Here is a 20,158-nt window from a genome sequence, read left to right on the forward strand (position 1 = left end):
TGATAGAGGGAACTATTCCATTCACCCCATCTCTTTCCTCTCTCCTTCTCTTGTCTTTCTCATACTCTCCTCTCCTCTCTCCCTCTACTACTATAATCTCCAACAACTCCAACTCACACAATTGAAGCAATCACGAACTATATTCCCTTCTTGCGATTTTAGTTAGGAATTATCCCCTATTCATCTTACACTTCCACCCATTGCTTACCATAAGAGCCATTTCTGATTTATTGTGTAAATTGTTTGTTTGCTCTTGCAGTTGTTTACATTTGTCATCTTCGTCTAATTTTTCTTGTCCTACATGATGAAGGATAGAGAGTAGATTACAATTATATAATTTCTTTTTTTATTTTATTTACAATTCATGATGCAGGTATGGCATGCAGTTGGGAGGGATAGGAATCCTCTTCGCAAGCAGTACTTAGAGGCTATTTTGCCTCCATTTGTTGCCATTCTGAGGCGGTGGCGACCACTTTTGGCGGGTATTCATGAACTTACCTCCCCAGATGGTTTAAATCCCCTCATTGTTGATGACCGTGCTTTGGCTGCTGACGCATTGCCTCTTGAGGTGATAGTTTCCATTCATGCTATTTCTTTTGCTTTCTACGTAGGCACAAATATATATATATATATATATATGAGAAAACGGTTCCTACACACATGTGTAGATAAGTTATCTACACACTAGCTTAAAATACAGTGGGGGCCACATTATTTGGGTGATCCAAGCCATCCATTTTAAAGGCCCTCACATAGATAGGGTGTCCACAAAAAATCAGATCCATAGGATCATCCCAACCCTACGATTTGTGGAGGTAAAATGGATGTCTTTAAACCTTCACAAATTAGTTCATTTTTTGCCTCTACAGTTCGAATGGTTAGGATGATCCTATGGATCTGATTTTTTGTTGACACCCTATCTATGTGAGGGCCTTAAAAATGAATGGTTTGGATCGCCCAAATAATATAGCCCCCACTGTATTTTAATCTAGTGTGTAGATAACTTATCTACACATATGTGTAGGAACCGTTTTCTCTCTCTCTCTATATATATATATATATATATTCAGCAAAGTTTACGATTGAATTACATGCTGTTCGACAATATTAGTTCTATATTTTCTTCCATAATGGTATTTGGTTGTTTCCACTTTTTTTGTGTGTGAGTGTAGACTTTATACATGGATGCTATTGTGGTAATCCCTTTTCAGGAGTTTTCCATGTTGGATGTTACAATTGAATTTGTTCGTTGTGTCTAAGGGAGCTTTACATGGCACAGAAGGAAAATATATTGAATTAGCGTGTGTGATAAGCCCCATTCACTTTCCAGAGGAAATTCAGACTCATCCAAGAGCTCGTCCTGTATGCATATATCTGTATGCAATCTGGAAAATGATTTGCAAGGCAATTTCGTTGAAAGCCATTTTGTTTGTGGCTCACTTTTGCACGAGAAAACAGCCACCTCAGATGAATTAAAGGAATACTACAAAATGTGCTACAAAGTCAACCTCTGTTGCTTCTCTGCTGCAAAAGTGAGCTGTGAAATGGCTATCTGTGAAATTGCCTAGCAAATTCCTTAAAAAATGTTATGACAATGGTTTTGGAAAAGACTGATAATTTCACTTAAAAATGTTTTTTTTTTCAAATCTTGCGTACATTTGAAAGTATTGTGATATTATCATAATTTATTTTTTCAAAATTTCATGATAATACTGCAAAATTTTCAAATCTCAACAACATTGGTGATCATGCTGTAGTATCGTTAACGTCAATTCTGAAAAGTTCTCTCTCTTTTTGGTATTGAATTGGTTCATACTTATCAATAATCGACATTTCTGGTATACAAAAATTATTCTCTTACATATATGGGTTTGTTGAGTATTGTCTCTTCCGTCTTATTTGTTGGTATTAAATTGGTTCATACTTAACAATAATTGATGTTTCTGTTATATGAAAAATTATACATTCATGTATGTGTTTGTTGAGTATTGTCTCTTCCGTCCTACATTTGTTTTGCTGTCAGCAACTTCTCTCTCTAAATTTCAAATTACTGTGTCGTTGAAACTCAGTACTAGTTATATCTTTTTCAGTCTGCTCTTTCGATGATATCCCTTGGATGGGCAGCTGCCTTTGCTTCTCCTCCAGCTGCAATGGCATTGGCAATGATTGCCGCCGGTGCTGCCGGTGGTGAAACTGTGACACCCGCCAGAAATACACAACTTAGACGTGACAGTTCTTTGCTTGAGAGAAAAACAACTAGGCTACACACTTTTTCAAGCTTTCAGAAGCCCCCTGACACACCTAATAAGTTACCATCTGTTCCCAAGGACAAGGCTGCTGCCAAGGCCGCTGCCTTGGCAGCTGCCCGTGATCTCGAGCGCAATGCCAAGATTGGTTCGGGAAGAGGTCTCAGTGCTGTTGCGATGGCCACCTCAGCACAAAGGAGGACTGAGAGCGATTTAGAGCGTGTGAGGAGATGGAATGTATCCGAAGCCATGGGAACTGCTTGGATGGAATGCCTGCAAACAGTTGATACAAAATCGGTTTCCGGAAAAGATTTTTCCGCACTGTCTTATAAATATGTCTCAGTCCTAGTTGCAAGTTTTGCCTTAGCAAGAAACATGCAGCATATGGAGGTAGGGCTAGTAGTTTTTTTTTTTTTTTTGGAATGGTTGGAGGTATGTCTAGTCCGATGCTTCTTTTCTTGGTGATGGCTTACTCCGTGAAAATAGTATATTAAATTTCTCTCTCCCTCTCACAGATGGATAGACGTGCACAAGTTGATGTAATTGATCGACACCATGCATCTACGGGGACTCGTGCATGGCGCAAACTCATTCATTACTTACTTGAAATGAAGGGACTTTTTGGGCCCTTTGGAGACCACTTATATAATCCTGAGCAGGTATCTCAAGTTATTCATTGTTTAATAATATGTTTTCAGTTTTCAATTTTCTGTTGAAGGCTTTAGGGTTTCTGTCCTTACGTTTGCTTACTTCTTGTATGTAGGTTTTTTGGAAGTTAGATTTTATGGAAAGTTCTATGAGAATGAGAAGATGTTTGAGAAAGAACTACAAAGGATCTGACCATTTGGGTGCCGCTGCTAATTATGGAGATCATTTACTGCAACATAAACCTGATCAACAAAACATAACTGCTTCTATTGTGATGGCAGAAGCAATCTCAACGGGTGAAGGGAATGAAGAAGATGAGCAGACAGAAACGGATAACTATGAGTGTGAAACACATGATACGGAACAGAGTGTGGACAATCATCAACGGTTGTCAACTAGTGTCGAGCAACCTTTGCAGGGCCCACTGGATTTTGCGGGATCTGAAGCTCCAAATGACGGGAATTTTGTTCAAAATGCATCGGCAGTAGCCCCTGGGTATGTGCCAAGTGAATTTGATGAAAGAATTATTCTTGAACTTTCTTCATTGATGGTCCGGCCATTGAGGGTTATACGAGGAACCTTTCAAGTAAGTGTTAATACTTAAAATTATTTCTAATATGGAAATTCTTCTATAATTTGTGCATTGAATACTTTGTGCTTCTTCTGTCTTTTTCAGCCATAGTCTGTGCTTCTTCTGTCTCTTTAGGGTACTTCCGCTCAAAATTCTTAGCAGTTGTGACATCAATAGTTAAGTGATATATAATGTGACAGGGAACTAAGAAAATTGCGAGTTTTATATGCCCCAACATACTTCCATGTGCTGAGTTTATTTCCTTAAGGTATTCCTATTAATGTTACGGGGAGGATGTTTTCTCAGACATGTTTAGTCTCTCTGAACTATGCTGCCTAGTCAATCGGATATTCCAGTAGTCACATTCTCTTCCAAAGGAAGGGATTGAACTGTTTTACGTTGATCTAGCCTCGCCAGTGGTCCGTTTGTGTTTGAGGGGATTATAAAAGTAATTTATGAATTTGTGCTTTAGCATTCAAATATGGGATAATCATTCTTTTCTTGTCTACTGGTAGAACTACCATGTCTAATATACCATCTTGTCTTTCGTTATTTTTCTGGTAGAACTACCACACCTGATATGCCATCATGTGCATGATGATGTAAGTGTTTGAACATAGGAAAAAAAAATTTGTGATATAATTTTGATGATATTCTTATTTATATTGCGACTCCGATGAGGATGTTAACCAGCTTTCACATGTTGGAAATAAAATTTCACCAAAGCATGTTGTTAAGTTCTTGTCGTCACTTGATCTTGCCAAATCTTTTTCATGTAGACCATGATAACAGTGTTTATATTGGCAACAAGTCTTCCAAGGGAATGTTTGATGTGCCAAGGATTTGGAGAAGCTGGTCATTTTGACTTAGAATAAGTGTTATAACTCTAAAACTTTTGGAGATGTCTGGAAGGAGTTTTTGAGAATACCAAGTTTCTGCCAGTATCTTATATTTTCTAGCTTTTTTAATGCTAGTTTGATGTAGCTGTCTCATGCTGGGAATTGTTTCTAAAGTTATAACTCGGGATTAGAAATCTTCCTGTAGGGTTTGAACATATAGAGTTTTACAAGCTGTAGGGGATCTTTTGAAATTCATATTATTTAAGAGACTGAATTTTTCGTCCAGTTTACTCTAATGACTACGTGAAACAGTTGCTAGGGTTTGATTATCAAAACCTTCTCTTCTTGATTATCTTGTAATTTTTTTCAATCGTAATGTGATATTATAACCCAACACAGTGTCAGGATTAGACTTAGTCAATTTGAGCTGGGTAGATCCTTTCACCTTCTTCATGAAAATTTTCTAAAGGATTCATTAGCCGACCCCAACTAGTTTGGGACAAATGCTTAGTTGAGTTGAGTTGAGTTGACTAATGTGATATTAGAAGTGAACTTGCAGATGCCTTTACCAAAGATAATGGGCAGGTTTAGTTCATTCTTTCTAGCAAGATAGGAATGCTTTATCTACTTATTGCAACTTGAGGTGTTGGATTGAAGTTATTAGAATTAACGTGTCAGATGGAGTTGCAGTAAATTGTGCTTCCCATTTTCTAGTATTGAATATAACTTTTATCATTAATGAGCTAAATTCCGTCATTATGGAAACATAGTTGTGGTCTATGTTTTAGTCTATATTGTGTTGTATAATCAGTTTCTTTCCTGTATTAGTCTTCAAAAGGTTACAAATTGAATTTTTTGAAAATATTGTGTTTTATAATCACTAATCAGTTTCTTTCCTTTATTAGTCTTCAAAAGGTTCCAAAGTGAATTTTTTGAATTATAATTTGGTGTGCATTAAATATAATAATTATGGAAACATAGTTATGATTGTATAATCAGTTATTTTGAATTATACAACACAATACAACTATATTGTGTTGTATAATCAGTTACATGCCTGTAGTAGTCTTCAAAAGGTTCCAAACTAATTGTTTGAATTATATTGTTCTCATGCTTGACCATAATGTATGCCTGACGATTAGAGTTAGTGTAATTTCCAAACCCTTTTCCTGTTTCTAAGCATGGTGGGATTAATTTTCTCTTTCAGATTACGACAAAGAGAATCAATTTCATAGTTGACGACAACATTGATGACAATCCCATGGAAGATGGATTGGATTCTAGTGTTCAAAACAGATATCAAGAGAAGGACCGGAGTTGGTTGATCTCTTCCCTTCATCAAATGTTTAGCAGAAGGTGAGTTCAATCCTTTTTTTTCTTTGATTTTTTTTTTACTTTTATTTTTATTACCTGCCATCGCCTTCTTATTATTTTGGCTTCCATTTCTGTAATTTTTCAGTTAGGCATTCTACCCCACTGTGTTGGTACCTAGAAGGTTGCCACTAACTAGAACAGAAAACTGTGTTAAATATTTACATGAATGCCTACTCTCATCCTTGCTTCATAAAGGATCAGAGATAAAGCTCTCACCCCTTGAGATTTGGTATCATCATGCCCTGTAGGGATGTGTTTACTCTCACTGTCCCATCACAGAAAATCACAAAATGCCAGGCATTATAGTTTCACCATTGGGAGTGAGATTTACTGTGGCCTTGCTTAAAAAGGTTAGAACTGGGGAGAGGGACATTAAACACATTTTCTCTTTGGCAATTAACAAGGTATTGTGACACAAATGTATTTGTGTGTAGGAAATTGACATCTGCACTCCCTTGTTTTAGTAATGGCACTCCTTTGATTTACACTTTATTAATTAGTTGGTAGTGGCTGACTGGCTGTTACAATTCCCAAAAAGCTATCAACTTTCAATTAGAGAAGTTTATAACAAAGATATATCAACTCAACTCAACTCAACAAAGCCTTTGTCCCAAACTAGTAGGGGTCGGCTAAATGAATCCTTTAGAAAAATTCATGAAGAAGGTGAAAGGAATCTACCCGGCTCTAATTCCTGGCTCTAGTCGGGTTCTGCTACGTGGGCCATTTTCTTCTATTCTATCCTATCCAAGGTCATGTTCTCTGTTAATGTCCTAGCTATCAAGTCTTTCCTCACTGTTTCTACCCAAGTTGTTTTCGGTTTGCCCTACCTCTTTTTACTCCATCAATTTGGCACGAGTCGCCTCTTCTCACCGGAGCATCAATTTCCCTATATATATATATATATATAGGGAAATGATATCCACACCCCCTTGTTTTGATAGTGGCACATTTCATTATATATCTGGAAATGATAGCCACACTCCCAAGTTTTGATAATGGCACTATGTTTTTAGCTTTTTGGGATTCGTAATAGCCTCTAACAGCGAACTAGAAAAATGTACATACAAAGAGAAGTGCCGATTCCCGAGTGTTGTAGATTTTTTTTTCATCGTTTCCCTTGTATTTAGCTTTTCTAAACATAGAAGTTATGGTGTATACTGTATGGGCATTTGGTCTTTTGCTCAACTACCCAGCTGTCACCCTTACCTCTTGTCATTCATTTTTTTTTTCATGTCCAAAATGGTATTCATCTCTCAACTCCCATTACCATGACACAATTAAGCCAAATTCTTGGGGTTCCAAATATGCCACGATGAAACCTTCCTTGGGCTTTCTATGGAGTGCCATGGCAAAGTGGTCTCACATGTCCCATATGTAACATTGAGAATCTGAGATTCAAGGGTCCTCCGGGTGGCATCTTAGGTTTCCTTCATTTTTGTGGCAGTTTCCTGCTCTTCCCTCACCAAAGAATGGCATGATCCAAGGGTTTTCCATTGTCGGGAAAACCAACTGTAAATATCGGGGAAACGACATTGGGAAAATGCCCTAGGCTCCTTTTGGATGCCACAAAAAACATGGAAAGTAAACTTAAACGATCAAATGTTTTCCGTTTCCTTTTGTGGAATGACTATTTGATTTACACGGAATGTATATTTTTGAAATGTGTAGAATGCCTTGTCGAGTGCCTGTCATATGACTTGGAAGCCCCTTTACCGACTAAAATTCCTCCAACGTTTTAAGAGGAAAAGGTGAAAAAATCTTAAAACATGAGAAAATCTCTCTCTCTCTCTCTCTCTCTCTCTCTCTCTCTCTCTCTCTCTCTCTCTCTCTCTCTCGTCGAACCCTGCTAAAATCGTCACTGCAACTTCCTCTCTCAAACTCGCATGGCGAAAGGAAAATGGGTGTAGAAAAAATAAACGGTTTAAGATGAAGAGTTTGTTGGTTGCTTAAGGGTTTGGGTCGACTGTTGGGGCCTGCTAATTTGGGACAAGGTGAATGATGGTGGGGGACATTTGCAGGTTGTTGGGGGTTTTTGGTTCATGTATGTTTGTTGTTGAAGGGTCGTCATCGAAGGAAGGAAAAAAGGTTTTCGTTTGCTGGAAAAAAAAAAACTATTGCCTTCTCGGAAAAAGGGTTTCTATTTCATGGTTGTTTGTAGAGAGCCTCAGAGGTTACAACCTTACAGTTCCTTCTATTTATTGAAAGGAAGAGAGGAGAGATGGTTTCCTAAACCCTTTCCCTTCTTTGGCCGAGATTCACACCCGCCATTCTCGGAAACAACCCCTTCTGCGACGGCCTAATATTTTGTGGAAAATTTCACTTTCCAACCTTGAAAACCAAAGCTAAATATGAATTGGGAAAAATTTTCAATCCCTTCCTTTCCTTTCTCTGTCGACAATGCCATCTTTTCCAATTCCTATCTATTCCGCGCAACTTCCGACCGTCCAACTGGGTCCCTAGTAATAGGGTTTTGGGTTCTCAGTAAAGCCCTCTGTTATATGTGATGATGGTGGTCATGAATGTCAATGGTGGGACAACATAAGTAGTGACTAGTGGCGGGGTCGACCATGAGATGACGATAGCACTATGGTCACAGCCAAAGTTTTAAATTTCATTTTGTTTCAATTGAAGCGGGCCAAGCTGCCGGAACGTTTCATTCCGGTCCCAAAAAAAAAAAAACAGAACAGAAGGGCCTTGTGTTCTGTTTCCCCCAGAATTTCAACCTATTTCGGCCATTTCGTCCCTATTTTTTGACCGAAACACCCATTTATTTTTTTGAAAAAATTACAATTTCACCCCTTAACAACTCTTTTTTGGTTGTTTTCTATTTTACCCTTATTTTAGCCATCTTGACCGTTTTATAGACATTGAAGGGTATTTTTCATCTTTTTCGCTCCCCAGACATGAAAGACTCTATATAAAGTTATAAACCCATCTAAACCCCATTAATTTTTTTCTTTTATTAATATATTGCAATGAATTTAATGTTTTAAGTCCTAAAATGCGTTTTTTTCAATTTGCTCCATATAATGGGTTCTTATTTTTTATTTAGCAATTTTTGTTTTTTTTAACTATTAAAATTAAATTTCTTCGGTCGTAGCATCCTTTCCAAAACGAAATGCTGAGACGTTCTGTTCCACTTACCAAAACGAACTGGCAAATGAAACGAAATATACAACTTTGGTTGCGCAACAATAATGATAGGGCGTGGTGATCGAGGTGGCGTGGTCCAATGACTATCTTGGTTACAATATTACTGTCAACAATGGAGAAGGCCAAAAAAAAGAGGAAAAGTAAAGAAAAAGTACAGAAGAATTTATAAGTCCCGGGTTGTTCAAAAAGAAATTTATAAGTGCCCATGCCTTGAGAATTTTTTATAACAAAATTATAAGGGAACTTTTGTTTTGGAAGTGGTTCAAACCGATACGTCCATCACGTGAACATATTACGCTTATTAGCAGTCCCATGTATTTATAATGAGAGAACATTTCCTACGCACTTGTGTAGGTAAGTTACCTACACACTACCTTAAAATACAGTGGGGGCCCACATTGTTTGGGTGATCCAAACAATTCATTTGAATGGTCCTCACATAGATAGGGTGTCCACAAAAAATCAGATCCATAGGATCATCCCAACCCTACGATTTGTGGAGGTAAAATGGACGTGTATAAACCTTCACAAATTAGTCCATTTTTTGCCTCCATAGTTTGAATGGTTAGGATGATCCTATGGATCTGATTTTTTGTGGACACCATATCTATGTGAGGATCATTCAAATGAATGGTTTGGATCACCCAAACAATGTGGGCCCCCACTGTATTTTAAGGTACCTACACAAGTGTCTAGGAAATGTTCTCTCATTTATAATATATTAAATAATGTTTCTTTCCTTTGTCATTCTTTTTTTTTCCATGGAAATTTTTTATTGGAAGACTTTTTTCATTGAAAATTTTTACAGGAATTTTGTGTATGGTGGATTTTTTTTACACCCTATGCATAGCACGGGTGGGGCCCGTCATTTTTGACAGCACATGTTTTGATAAGGTGAGGCCCATCATTTTACAACCATACATAGTATGGGTGGGGTCCAACATTTTTCACCTCAGTTTTTGATATAGTAGGGCCCCCATGCAGGTGATGGGGCCCACCATTTTACACCCATGAGTGTACCCGCCATCTCCCCCCTAAATCCTTGCATCGGGTAGGTTCCACAATTTTACTTCTTGTTTTGATAGGGTGGGGCCAACATTTTACACCTCGTGTTTTGATGGGTGGGACCCATTATTTTACCCATCCATAGCATGGGTCATGAATGCTAGTGTGTGTATAGAAAGAATTAGTTTATTTTCATCATTAGTAATGTTAACTTTGTATATTTGAAATACTTTGGTACATTTGATTTATGTGAACGAACCAGTTACTCCAAAAGCTTAAGCCGTTAGAGAAGATGTTATTAAATCTTTTATACTTCAACACTCCCCCTCACGTGTGGCCCCTCTTTTTTAGGGTTGGCCTACATGTGGCACATGTGGCCCCTCTTTTGGGTTTGGCCATTGCATGTGGATTTTTATTATCAAGGAGATTTGAACTTGGGACCTTTGGCTCTGATACCATGTGAAACAACCAGTTACTCCAAAAGCTTAAGCCGTTAGAGAAGATGCTATTAAATCTTTTATACTTCAACAATTTATCATTGGTAGTATTTTTTTTATGATCATCAATTGTATTGCAAAAAAGACCGAGATGGTCAAGATACTAGGATGAGGGAACAACCCAAAAGAGAAAGATACAGAGATTTACAAATGAAATTCACGGAGGAAAGAAACTCCTCTGGCAAGCCTATTGGCCACCTCATTAGCCAACCGGCGAACATTTATTTTAAACAATGAATGCATAAATTTTTAGCATATCATTTGCATGTAATATCAACCTTCTTGCGCTGGGAAATCTGTATTTCCATTAAAAAAATCCAGGGTTAGGGGTTGATGAACTACAATATATAGTTGTTTTCCTTCACTGAAGGGGAAGTGTCATTTTTCCCTGTGGGTGGCCCTTATCATGCCTAGGGTCCAGGAGGACATTGTGATTTTTCATGTAATTTTCCTTTATTAGGATTATAACAGAACTATCTTTTGGTATTGATAGTGTCAAATTATTGTTGCTTGGATGCACATCATGCAGCTTGCAATGCGATTCCTGCTTGTGTCAAAGTGGAGTGTGGCAGCTTTCAGGAAAAGTCTCCATGTGGTTGTTTTGATTATTATTCACTTTTCTTTTGAAACTTCTTGGTGAAGATAGGGATGATATGAAAACCTAGGCTTCGCCTTATGTTATCCTTTTAAACTGATTTGGGCTCGTCCTAAGGCTGCAAAATTTTAGCCATAATTGTGGCTCACTTATCTTACCTGAAAAGATGGTTCTTTGATTTGCCTGGAAACAAATGCAACTAACTGCTGCCATTATAAGATCTCTATGCTGGTCATCCATTAATAAGGAAACAAGCAGAAGTTTTTGTTGCTATTATATGATCTATATTCTAGTCACAGTGCATGAATTAATATCTTTCATTATTTATGGTGTCACAGGTTATAATTAGATATGGAATATTTTCATTCAGGCAATCTGACTTTTTATGTTGCTTAAATGCTCGGCATTTTGTTTTAGTCTCTGTTTCACTAATTGATAGTGTTGTACCTTTACAGATACCTTCTGAGAAGAAGTGCACTAGAATTATTTATGGTTGACCGGTCAAACTTCTTCTTTGATTTTGGGGTATAATCTATATAAAATATGGATTTTTCCTTTCTTGTTTTTTCCAATTCATCTGTTGAAACCATTTTAATTGTGTCTATCCCTTGTTTTATTGGTGTATTTTTTACTGAATACTGAGTATTTTGGTTGAAAATTACTCCAGAGCATTGAAGGCCGCAAAAATGCCTATCGAGCTATTGTCCAAGCACGGCCTCCTCATTTGAACAATATCTATCTGGCAACACAGGTCCATTTCCAATGCTTGAATTCTATATATTTCATACCTCGATCCATTCTATCCTTATATACTAGTTTCCGATAATTATTTTTTGATTGTAGAGACCTGAACAACTTCTTAGAAGAACTCAACTTATGGAGCGTTGGGCTAGATGGGAGGTAACAAGAATAAGATAATTGATGAATGTGACTTTCAAATACAATATAACTTAAACCTAGGCTGGTGTATCTTCACCAATTCCATCTTTCTGTACTTGGAATCTGAGATTAATACAGTGTGCAAATTCCAATTACCTGCAGATTAGCAATTTTGAATATCTAATGCAGCTGAATACCCTGGCTGGGCGCAGTTATAATGACATCACTCAGGTAATTTGTGGAAGAGTTGCCTATAGTAACTTCTATTGTTATCATGAGTTATTCCATATTTTGTTTCTAAGAGTCCTTATCTTCTCGGCAGTACCCTGTTTTTCCATGGATTCTTGCGGATTACAGTTCAAAGAACTTAGATCTTACAGATTCCTCATCGTTCAGAGATCTTTCTAAGGTGAGTTTTTCTTTTCGCTTCCCTCTTATGGGATACTGTAATGTAGAAAATTTTAAGTTGTCTATTTTCCCCTGAAGTTTGATACTTTTGCAGCCTATCGGTGCATTAAATGCCGATCGGCTAGAAAAATTTCAAGAGAGGTACTCAAGCTTTGATGATCCAGTCATCCCCAAGTTCCATTATGGTTCACATTACTCCAGTGCCGGAACAGTAAGTTCAAGCCATTTACCAATTTCTTTTACCTCTTGGTGATTGCAGTTATAGGACTCTATTGCATTTTTGTAGCAAAAAATTGAAGCTTGTAGTTATCTTCAATTGCATTTCTTTGGTGTTATACTTATTAAATGCGTATAGAAACTCTGTTTTGTCTTATTGCATGACTCTGTTCCATAGTTTCCAGGGTGGGAAACGAAACATGAAACGGAAACGGGAAACGCATGAAAAAAAATACAGGGGAAAAGAGAAACGAGAAACAATAGAAAATCGTACGAGAAACGTCTTAGGAAATCATGTGTTTTTTCCAAAATGATTTTCATAAGTTCCACACATGTTTCCTACGCGTTTAATATGGGTTTTCTACGAGTGTTGCATACGTTTGTCACGCGTTTACACATTATTTACATAAGTTTTCCATATGTTTCTCATGTGTTTCAGGAACATTTCTCCAATTTTGTATCATATTTTGGAAACGTTTCTGAAACGTGTTTCCCTCATTTTAGGGGAAACGAGTTTCCCAACCGCGAGAAACGCGTTTTAGGGGAACCGGGTTTCCCACCCGCCCAAGGAGTTTCCGGCAACTATGCTCTATACACTTTGGACTTGACTTAACATGTAAAGAAAAGAAATTACAAGATGGGCAGAAGTTGCCTCTCAGTAAGAGTATCTATGATGCTACTATGCTAGCCCCTTGGCTAATTAGTCAGCCACGTCAATAGCTTCCCTATAACATTATTTATAGTAATGTCTGGTATTGGTGTCTCCCTAATCTTTGTAAATTTTATACTTTCAATGAATACAAAGAAGATGAAGTGGAAGATGAGGAGATAAGAGCTTTTTATAAGGGATGAAGAGGAACTGATTCTATTCTTTCATTATTTTTGTCAACCAATACACACACACACACACACACAAGTATCATTTGTTACTATAAATGCCCTTTGTGTTATATTTCTAAACTCTCCCTTAAGCTGATAGTTTTCCTTGAAAGATTGATATCCTGTCAACTGAAAATGATGATCACCAACTATTCCCTATGGGAATACATCATTTATTTGTTGTTGATTTGAGATTTATACGGAAACAAGTTTTTCATCTTCCACTTTATCCCATATAAAATGAAAGCCAATACTTAATTATGTCAAAGGATTCGTCACCCTCCTTGCTTTTCAGTCATCTTGTTGAAAACAACTGGTGTGCTGATTGGTTTGCAATTTGACCCTCGAAACTTCTCTAGTAGACATGGCACATATTTGTATTGGCATTAGATCCTTACCATCCTTGTTCTTTCTAACTTCACACTTGAAAAGTATTTTGATATGTAAGATTTTGATTCCAAAATCTCTCTTGGCATCTTTGATAGGAACAACTTCGCTCATGCCACTTCTAGCAAGGATTGCAATCCTTTAATGGAACACATTAGCGCTAGGAATGCATGTCAATGCGCTTCTGGTAGATTAGGGAAACTAACACTTCTGCATTTCAGCTCCTTCTTGTCGTACACAAGAACAGCCCATGCCCCACGCACGGCTCAATATTGACACCTTCAACACTGATCGCTCTGCATCCAGTTGGCCCATTGGCCTTATCTTGTCTTGGCTCACCAGCCTCTCATGTGTCAAAGTCTTTTGATTTGACTTTCTTAATTAAGATTTCAAGCTGCCACACCTTGGCCACCATTCAATTCAACTCAACTTTTCCGCAAAGCTGATAAGGCTCCTGCTCTCTTGTGCCTTCGCACCTGAAATGTACCAACCATAGCCACAACCATTTCTGCAACTATACTTGGTACCTTCGATATCAATAGCCTCTACACCAAGGTGCCAAATCCACCTTTGAAACCCTTTTGGTAGTAGCTCATGCCAACACTCAACGGTGCAAGCCTCGCTCTGATACTAACTATCAGCGGGAAAATCCTTTATGCTCTGTACCAATTATCAGAGGTTCCAATTAAGCTTTGATACCTACTATTAGAGCCACCAATTAGGCTTTGATACCAACTATCTAGGTCTTCATTTTTTCCTTGGCGAAACACCCACGTAGCCCCAGCATACCGTATGTATGCTAAGGCTAGCATGCTTCAGTGCAAGGTCCTGAAGGCCCTACATGCTTGACCTGACACCTCGTGTGCTTTCATATGCTCACAACTGCAAGCCACTCGAGCCCACCCATGCTACTGGCTTACACTTGTCGTGCACTACTTTAAGCCCACTTCCCGTAATCCACATGCATCACAAGCTGACCAAACACAAGATCCTATAGCCCTATGCAAATCCATCCATATGCAAGGCATGTCCATCCCAAGCACAAATCCACCAAGTCTTGTAACCCGACTATCCACAGCATAGATGTATGCCATGAACCTATCATAGGACCGAAGGTCTTGAACAACAGCTATAGCCAACTAGAGGCTCTCTGCCTAGTCCTTTGATTTGGGTGATCAAGGTAAATGGCTGCACCACGAATCAATGCGCTAGGCTGTTATGCATGTCTACACGTCCCGCTATGATAGCTAAAACCGGCCAAGGTACAAGGAACAACTCGTTCCACGTTAAAATCTTGGTCCACCTCCTTCGTATCAGTTGCTTGTTAAGGTTCTTATACTCTCGTATTAATTTCAGTATATATATTACTATGCTTTCATATATTTTTCATCTGACAGCTACTAATTTACAGGTTTTGTATTATCTTGTGAGGCTGGAACCATTTACTACACTTTCAATTCAACTACAAGGTGGAAAGTTTGATCATGCAGATCGGATGTTTTCAGATATAGGTGCGACTTGGAACAGTGTTCTTGAGGACATGAGTGATGTAAAAGAGTTGGTAAGAATCTGCTTAGTCACTTCTACATAAGCACCACCATTGATATACACCTAAATTGCAAGTTGGGATTAAATCTAAAGAGCGTTATAGTCCTTGTTGGCTTACGCAATGTGATCACGGGTCTGCACTCAGACTTCAGTCGGTTTCCTCTTTCACCATCTGATATTTGCAGTTCCATTTGTGACATCATTAATGTTATATGTTTCTTTCTTTGATTCTTCTTCAGGTTCCAGAGATGTTTTACCTGCCTGAAACTCTAACAAATGAGAACTCGATTGATTTTGGTACAACACAGCTAGGAGGAAAGCTTGGTATGTGCATTCTTTAATTACCTGCGACCATTGTTTCAAATTTTGGTTGGGTCCGAAATCAACCAAATTTCGGATTTCGGCCGAAATTAGGTCATTTTGACCGAATTTGTACAAATTTTGGCCGAAATGGCCGAAATTTGAAGAAAAAATCGGTTTCAGTAAGGACCCAAACCAAAATTTAAATCCATGCTTGCGACCGATAAATTACTACATTGTCCCTAAAACTGACATCCTGAGTTTGACAAATTATGTCTGTGAGTCATCATTGCAGATTCTGTAAAACTCCCTCCTTGGGCTGACAACCCTGTTGATTTCATTCATAAGCATCGGAAGGCCCTTGAGAGTGAACATGTATCTGCAAATTTACATGAATGGATTGACCTCATATTTGGGTAGGACTATCTTATCTGGACTAATCATCTTAGCGTTCAATAAGTCAACTTCTTTTTGTCTTATGCTTTGTCCCGTACCATCTTTTCTCTCTTGTTTTGGATTAATTTTGCACCTTTGCTACCCAATATTCACATGGATAAATTTACAAATTTCAGACATAAGCAGAGAGGAAAGGAAGCTATATTGGCCAATAATGTGTTCTTTTACATCACATATGAAGGAGCCGTTGATATTGATAAGATTTCTAATCCAGTAAGGCTGCTTGCCTCTTGTTCTTGTTCTTGTTGTTATATGGTGATCTATTAACAATTACTGAAATTTTACCCCCTGAAATTTTGTAAAAAAGGTACAACAACGTGCTACACAAGACCAAATTGCTTACTTTGGACAAACCCCTTCCCAACTACTGACTGTCCCCCACCTGAAGAAGAAGCCATTGGCAGATGTTTTGCACCTACAGGTACATTTTGATTTCAACTAGAATACCTCTTATCAAATATGGTAAGACTGCGTATTTTTCCTTGTCCAACTCTTCACATAGTGCACTTTTCAACATTTAGTGCCTATATAATGTTGTATAGTTCACATATACCTCCTATCATAGCACTCGGTAGCTAGCAAATTGGAGATCGAGGAGGCCTTTTGTCCCCTATGTCTCATCCACGACAAGTCAACCAGCTATATATGTTTTTCATGCCCCCATCTGCACGAGATGTCGCAGCTGAGCATTAAGTGCCTATATAGCAGTTTGAAAAAAAAAAAAGGGGGGAGTAGAAGTGCCTATATAACGTTTTATTACCCCCTATCATAGCACTAGGTAGCTAGCAAATTGGAGATCGAGGACGCCTCGTGTCCCCTATGTCACAACCATGAAGAGTTGACCAACCATATCTGTTTTTTATGCCTCTATTTGCAAGAGTTATGTCGTAATCCTTCATAATCGGTTAACTTCGATGGTCTCTGATTATAATTTTCATGCCAATTTTCTTAATTGGCCCAATAAATGTTGAGGACAAGGAAGCCATTCAAGAAAAAGTCATTGAGGACAAGGACGTATTAGGAAACCCTGGATAGATTCTTTTCCCTACACACTCTGTCATAGTTGGAAAGAGCCAAAGAATATATGCCTTAAAATGCTTGAACCTCATCAATTGGTAGTTGTTTAGAAATGTTATTAGGCACTGCCAGCATAACCCACCGTGGAATTCAAAATATGCCTCTGAACTGACTTCTTGGAAATTTTGAGTGCTGTTGTGAATCCGCAATCTATCTTGAAGTTCTTTTGTATGTAGTTTTTAATGTGAGCCCTTGGTCGGGCCAGCCACGATTCAATTTAACTGTTCCCAAGTTGTCAAAATGTTATGTCATCAATTTCTACATCCATGCCCCAGTTTCAGTTAGGAAAGTTTTCTAGACCCATATGGGACACTGTTTACAACATTCACAGGACAAACTTTCGAAGCCACTACCTTTAAAAAAAAAAAAAAAAACTTTCGAAGCCAATATTATCTAATTGTTCAGCCTTCCAATATCTCACGCAATAAACTTTATTAATTTTGTAGCTCCATTTCATCCATATACAGCAAACTTTCTATTAAAGAAATTTATGAATTGCATTTTTTTAGGGATTTGCTAGGGACCACCGCAGAAGGCATTTCACGGAACGGCTGTTGCATAAGACTCAGATAAACTAAATGAATAAGACAAAATCTGAGCCTATGTGTCTGCCCTCATGCAACAGCCGTTCCGCGAAATGCCTTCTGCGATGGTCCCTAGCAAATCTCTTTTAACCTTCATTTCATTATTATAAACTTGAATTAATGTATCTTGTTTTCGAAAACAAGTTTCACGGCCCAAAATCAGAAGTTTCTGCTTTTAGGTTTGGCCAGGCTTTGCATACATACCAGTTGAATGATATTTCATATCCTAATCCAAAATTGAGAACCATTCAAATTTTGATTGTGCGTGCTGAATTTTTTGTGATGTTTAGTATTTGACATTGGACTAAATATGTTGGAAAAACTTATCAGTGTTTAAATTTCTGCTTGTTTTTATTGTTCCACCAGACCATCTTTCGTAACCCTAGTGAGATAAGACCTTACGTGATTCCAAATCCAGAACGATGCAATGTGCCCGCCGCTGCTATTTTTGCGTCTTCCGACTCTGTTATAGTTGTTGATGAAAATGCTCCGGCCGCACAAGTTGCATTGCACAAGTGGCAGCCAAACACACCTGATGGTCATGGAATACCATTCCTTTTTCAGCATGGGAAAGCCATAGCGAGTTCAACCAGTGGAGCTTTCATGCGTTTGTTCAAAGGTCCGACTGGATCTGGTTTTGAAGACTGGCAATTCCCTCGTGCATTAGCTTTTGCAACGAGTGGAATCAGAAGTTCAGCTGTTGTTGCCGTCACATTTGACAAAGAACTTATCACTGGTATGTAGTCATTGTTCATAGACTAGATTTCATCTTAAATCTACAGTGAAATGTCATTTCCTAAGCTCAAAGAATCCATTTACTTTGGTAACTTTCTATAGGCAGGATGGACCTTTTTTTTTTTTTTTTTCATACGCTTGGCACGATTCTAGTTTCTTGTTTGGGAGGAATGCTAGAGTTGGAGCTTGGAACAACCTTATTGTAAATTTGTAATAAAGTAAGGCATGCCCACTATTATGATCTGGCCGTGTAACTTATAGGACCTATGTTGGATGTCCAATGGCCCAAAAATATGTAAACAAGACAATCTTAATATCCAACTAAGTATATTTTTGGCTGCTGGAGCATTAAAGCAGGACATATTCTGTTATATATCCCTATATCAACATCAGTTTCCACAGAATATTAGCTTTTTATAGTGTAAAGCCAGGTTTTCAACTGTTTACCTATCATTTTATTTTATGCAATTCTGTCTAATTTAGACTTGGATTTAGAAGCTGCTTCCTATCATGAGTAGTTTGGCATATTTTGAGAGGTGTGTTGCATATGCAATGTAAATTAGTGCATGCATAGAAAAGGACAATTGATTTTTTTTTCTGTTGTGTTATGTGATCATATCTTCTACATGTTAACCAGGTGGCCATGCTGATAACAGCGTAAAGTTGATCTCCTCCGACGGAGCAAAGACCATTGAAACAGCCTTAGGGCATTGTGCACCAGTCACTTGCCTCGCTCTCTCACCTGACAGCAACTATCTCGTGACAGGGTCTCGAGATACGACACTAATACTCTGGAGAATTCATAGGGCATCCCCATCCCACTCAAGAAACATTTCAGGTCCTTCTAATTCTACACCTAATTCTACGAATGTTCCTCAGACAGGTGGAACCTCAAACAGCATTGAATACACTACCAGGAGGCGCCGTATTGAAGGCCCTATCCACGTTTTAAGGGGTCATCTCAGGGAAATATTATGTTGTTGCATAAATTCTGATCTAGACATCATTGTTTCCTGCTCTCTTTCTTCAAACATTCTACTTCATTCTGTTCGGAGGGGTCGGTTGATAAGGACACTCGCTGATGTGGAAGCACATGGGGTCTGCCTTTCATCCGAAGGTGTTATAATGTCTTGGAATGAGTCAAAGCGAAAGCTAAGCACCTTCACTGTCAATGGGGTTCCCATTGCAACGGCAATTCTGTCACCTTTTTCAGGCAGAATTAGTTGCATAGAGGTTTCTGTTGATGGTGAAAGTGCTCTGATTGGGACGAGTTCTTGTTCTCTTGATAAGGCAAGAGAGATGGATGGTGCCGGTGATATCAGAGAATCGGAATCGGACAAGTCTGAGGCTGAAAATCTATTGTCAGTGTGTCACGAGGAAAATGTGATTAGATTGGCTGTTCCAGTCCCTTCAATTTGCTTCCTGGATTTGCATACTCTGAAGGTATGGCAGCTGAGAACAGAGGATGATTGTTGTTTTATTTAATCCTTTGCATATTTTTTTCAATTTTAGGAGTGAGATTCCTGTCTTGCAGATTTTTCATACCTTGAAACTTGGAGAAGGGCAAGACATTACCGCTGTGGCCCTGAACAAGGATAACACGAACCTTTTGGTATCAACGGCAGATAAACAGTTGATTGTATTCACTGATCCAGCTGTAAGTCTCCTTTTGGATGATAATTACTTTTTCTTTTTGGTGGTCTTACAATTAGAATACTAAATCATGCTGATATAGAGAAAAACTCTATGGTTCCAGTGCTG

At 38.2% G+C, this 20,158-nt stretch overlaps 1 protein-coding gene across 1 annotated transcript in view; it reads left to right on the forward strand.

Moving 5' to 3' along the window:
• The window catches only part of LOC143877147 (WD-40 repeat family protein / beige-like protein), an 81,217-nt gene that overhangs the window by 60,110 nt on the left and 949 nt on the right, over window positions 1-20,158 (forward strand). The window contains exons 13-31 of the mRNA XM_077379018.1: window positions 374-568; window positions 2,091-2,636; window positions 2,762-2,905; window positions 3,010-3,480; window positions 5,512-5,660; window positions 11,384-11,453; window positions 11,596-11,679; window positions 11,772-11,828; window positions 11,970-12,038; window positions 12,130-12,216; window positions 12,310-12,426; window positions 15,109-15,258; window positions 15,485-15,569; window positions 15,841-15,961; window positions 16,118-16,214; window positions 16,309-16,422; window positions 18,029-18,398; window positions 19,035-19,840; window positions 19,932-20,054. Coding sequence (XP_077235133.1) covers window positions 374-568; window positions 2,091-2,636; window positions 2,762-2,905; window positions 3,010-3,480; window positions 5,512-5,660; window positions 11,384-11,453; window positions 11,596-11,679; window positions 11,772-11,828; window positions 11,970-12,038; window positions 12,130-12,216; window positions 12,310-12,426; window positions 15,109-15,258; window positions 15,485-15,569; window positions 15,841-15,961; window positions 16,118-16,214; window positions 16,309-16,422; window positions 18,029-18,398; window positions 19,035-19,840; window positions 19,932-20,054 — 3,855 coding nt within the window. The remainder of the gene's footprint in view (window positions 1-373; window positions 569-2,090; window positions 2,637-2,761; window positions 2,906-3,009; window positions 3,481-5,511; window positions 5,661-11,383; window positions 11,454-11,595; window positions 11,680-11,771; window positions 11,829-11,969; window positions 12,039-12,129; window positions 12,217-12,309; window positions 12,427-15,108; window positions 15,259-15,484; window positions 15,570-15,840; window positions 15,962-16,117; window positions 16,215-16,308; window positions 16,423-18,028; window positions 18,399-19,034; window positions 19,841-19,931; window positions 20,055-20,158) is intronic.

The sequence above is a fragment of the Tasmannia lanceolata genome, unplaced genomic scaffold (assembly GCF_043159265.1).
Source record: "Tasmannia lanceolata isolate RefF3 unplaced genomic scaffold, GAP_Taslan_0.1 ptg000002l, whole genome shotgun sequence".
Taxonomy (NCBI): domain Eukaryota; kingdom Viridiplantae; phylum Streptophyta; class Magnoliopsida; order Canellales; family Winteraceae; genus Tasmannia; species Tasmannia lanceolata.